Genomic DNA, 3,877 nt, shown 5'->3' with positions numbered 1-3,877 from the left:
ACTTCTTTAGAAATATATACATATATATATATATACACACACACATATATATATACACACATACTATGTATGTATATAATGAGAGAGAGTCTTTTCATATTTTCTAACAGCCATCTGTCATTTTATTTTAAAGTTTTTTCTTCATCTGGTCTGTTGATAGTTACTTAGAAAACCATTTGGAAGGAACACTGGGTTATGGCTGCAGATTTTTAAAAACTTATTTTGTCTTTATACTTCTGGAATTTTCTCTCAAAGACAGCAAATGAAAAGACTATTGATTGGGCTATCTCCAGTAAAATTCATATCTGGTCTTGTACTGCTACTGCGAAAATGTCCAGCAGCTATGTGCCATTACTGCCGTCTCTGTTCATCTGTCCACTGAGCACTTGACACATATATGGCTGCCCTTTGGAATAGCCTAACTTGGAGCTATTGGTAGAAAGAATAGGGAATCCCTGAGAAATTCGGAGTCCAAATAGAGACCATTGTTAGTGTTTTGTCATTTGAGATCAACAATTTCCTCTATTTATCCAGTGATTCTCTGGAATCCTGAAAGTCTCAATTTGGCATTCCTTAGTTCCATAAATATTTGTTGAGCACTTACTACAGGCTTAGTATTATGCTAGCTTCTGAGGGAGATACCAGATAAGTAAAAAAATTTAATCCTAGCCCTCAGATCAATAACAATCTTAAAGAAAGCAGCTGAATAAATGAAAAGCAACTGCAGCACATTTCTAAGGCATTATATGGGCACATATTTAATGGTGTGGTCTGAACTGTGTAGCAACACACCTAAGTCCTGAAGCAGTGTATCACAAGGGGAAAATCCATACAGACCGGAAATAGGAGAAATTTTTTCATAGAAACTGCTGTCTTTCCCTAGTTTATTGGCCATAACTAGGTACAGTATCATCCATCTGGTTTTGATTGAGCTGAGAAGATACGTTTTTTGAAAAGAAAACAAAAAACATTTTTTGTCCCCATCATAGTTTTCATCCCATGTAAACCAGAGGGTGGGAATTGGGGTTAGCATTAACAAGGCTTAATTGGCTCTCTGAGGAAAAGCACAGCCAAGTAAGGGATAACAAGTTCCCTGGGAAGGTTTATAAGCAAGCAAGTTCCTCTTCCATTTATTCAATACCTCATCTGAATGGAGCCCAGATGATTAGATGCTTTCCGATAGTAGATACATCATTGTTGGCCATTCCCATGCCAGTGCCTCCATGAGTGTTATTCTCTGCTGTCTTTCCAGATGGCTGCCCTGGGCTCTGCTTTGGAAATGGACGATGTACCCTGGATCAAAATGGCTGGCACTGTGTGTGTCAGGTGGGTTGGAGTGGCACAGGCTGCAATGTTGTCATGGAAATGCTTTGTGGAGATAACTTGGACAATGATGGAGGTGAGTTCTTTATAAAATGTAAATATTAGAAAGGATGTGATGACCAATCTGGCTAAGAGTGAAAATTGGGAATCCTTCATATAAACAATATTGATTATAGATGGTCATACTATTTTTTAATCTCAGTGTATTGAATATTTACTATGATCAAGCACCATTGCAAACTCTGCTTGTGTCAAATCTTACTTAATTCTCACAGCAATGCTATGAGGTATAGGCACTACTTTCCCTACTTATAGATGGGAAAACTAATGCTTGGAGTGGAAGAGTATGTGACTTTTCCAAGGTCACACAGCTAGAAAGTCACAGAACCCAGGTTCCAGTTCAATTCTCTGTGACTTCAGAGTCTGTTTTCTTAACTACAGTAGCCACACTGCCTCCCATATCTGTGCCGTCTGTTATACCAAATGAAATCCTTGTACCCATGTTCATGCTGTCAGACGCTAATGTAGCTTGCACTGTACACACTGTGAAATCGTTTTCTTTGTTCTTAGTCATTTAGAGCAACCTCTTTTGTCTCTACCTCTTAGTAACGCTTTGTATCTTTCAAAGGACACAGCATCCAAGACAATGCACAGTAGAATTTTTATATTTAATTCAAGAGCTACACATGATGTTTTCAAAAGCCATATTGGCTCCAAGGCCTCAGGGTAACCACTCCTTCTTTAGTCAAGCAAACAAAAGCATTCAATACAGTGTTCAGTCAGACCTCAAAACAGCCCAAATCACCTCTGAATGAAGCTAAAACAACAAATGCTCATTTTTCTCTTTCTGTCTACTCAAGGAACATAAAGTTAATACAAAAGTTTTATTTCTAGTTTCTGCATATTAGCTTAAAATGAAGTCGATCATTAAATTTGACTCCTCAGGTTTCTGTATTTGCTCAGACAATTATAAACCTTGTCATCTGAACCCAAACATGAGGCTTAAGTCAGTAAGCTAGCAATCATAGTTTACGTACACACTGGGTGTAAGAGCTTCCCCCTTGACTAGTTCTGGCTAGCAATTTACCTCAAAAACTTATAACACCTTATGAATTTTAAGTGGAAGCAACTTTGTGATTAAGAACACAGGGCTTTGAAGTTAGACTTCCCGGCTGCTCCGTACTTACTAGCTGTATGATTTCGGAAGTTTCTTGAGATCTCTGAGTTTTAATTTCTTTATCTCTAAAATGGGGCTGACGATAATGTTAACTCTCTGATAGGGTTATTAGAAGTATTAAATGGACAGTTCACATGGACTCCTTAAAAGATGATAGCCTATGCCACACTTCCCTCACATGCACACACACGTGTACACATGTGTTAAACTTAGGGTAGCAGCCCATTTTCTGAAGAGACTGTTTACTACCTATCTAAATTGAGAATTTTATTTGGGAAGCCAGAGTGAGATTTTCAATTAAATAGTGCACTGATCAACTATTTACTGGACTTTTATGGCCCTCCAAGATTCATCTTCACCTTCCTTTACTTCATTTTCATTATATGCCCCTTTATCTGGTGTGCTTTCTCCTTGACACTTGTCATTCTCCATGATTTAAATCCCAACTCAAGCGATATCTCCCATGGAACCTCTGACACCCCCACCCCAGTATCCCATGGTATTTATCAGATGCACCATACCATCAAGCATGTAACTATATTGTCTGTATGGTTTTCTTGTTACTTGTGAAACTTGACCCAGAATCTGTAGTTATATGCCCAATATAATCACTAATAATATCAACTTACCTGTATTTAGGATTTCCTATGTGCAAGGCACAGTGTTGCGTCCTTGATGTGAATTGTATCATTTAATCCCCGTGAGGCAGGAACTACTATTACTATACTGCTTTACATATTAGGAAACTGAGGCACAGAGAAGTTAAATAAGTTGCTCAAGATGATACAACAAGGAAATGATAGAGCCAGGGTCTATCTGACTTTGGTGGTCATTCCAAAAAGGATTTGAGGTCGTAATAGAGATTTCTCAGTTGATATATTGACTGAAAGGTTTATGCTCAGAAAATACTTTAACGACCTATATGATTATAATCTCTAACTCTGGGTTGAGCCAAAATAAGTTTCCTGCCTTAATAAAGTACAGTTTGATAAAAAATAATTGAATATTTAATTGTCAAGCATTTTGAGGGCCTCAAGGTCACCTTGAGACAGCCAAAAATGTTTAATGAATGTATCAATTAAATATTAATGAATTAATGGACCATCAATTCTTAATACCTGTGGTATATATAGATGCAAAAAGTATAGAAGATTTTGCTAAATATGTACTGACCTCTGAACATTACTTTTAAAACTATGTATCTAATGTGGGAATCAAAAATCAACAACCCTGATATGAGTTCAGTGTATTTTTATGATTGTTTCTTTAGGGAGTAGCAGGGAAAGGCTCCTCGAGAGTTCCAATTATCTTTTTTTTTCCTTTAGTAGGATTGAGGTGATATTGATGATAAATATAGATTTGGTTCTACCTTTAAAT

At 37.1% G+C, this 3,877-nt stretch overlaps 1 protein-coding gene across 1 annotated transcript in view; it reads left to right on the top strand.

Moving 5' to 3' along the window:
* The window catches only part of TENM1 (teneurin transmembrane protein 1), a 556,664-nt gene that overhangs the window by 375,146 nt on the left and 177,641 nt on the right, over window positions 1-3,877 (top strand). The window contains exon 14 of the mRNA XM_077763513.1: window positions 1,253-1,399. Coding sequence (XP_077619639.1) covers window positions 1,253-1,399 — 147 coding nt within the window. The remainder of the gene's footprint in view (window positions 1-1,252; window positions 1,400-3,877) is intronic.

This window comes from Crocuta crocuta, unplaced genomic scaffold (genome assembly GCF_008692635.1).
Source record: "Crocuta crocuta isolate KB4526 unplaced genomic scaffold, BGI_CrCroc_1.0 scaffold482, whole genome shotgun sequence".
NCBI lineage: Eukaryota > Metazoa > Chordata > Mammalia > Carnivora > Hyaenidae > Crocuta > Crocuta crocuta.
The sequence above is the reverse complement of the archived record's forward strand: the minus strand, read 5'-3'. Positions and strand labels throughout refer to the sequence as shown.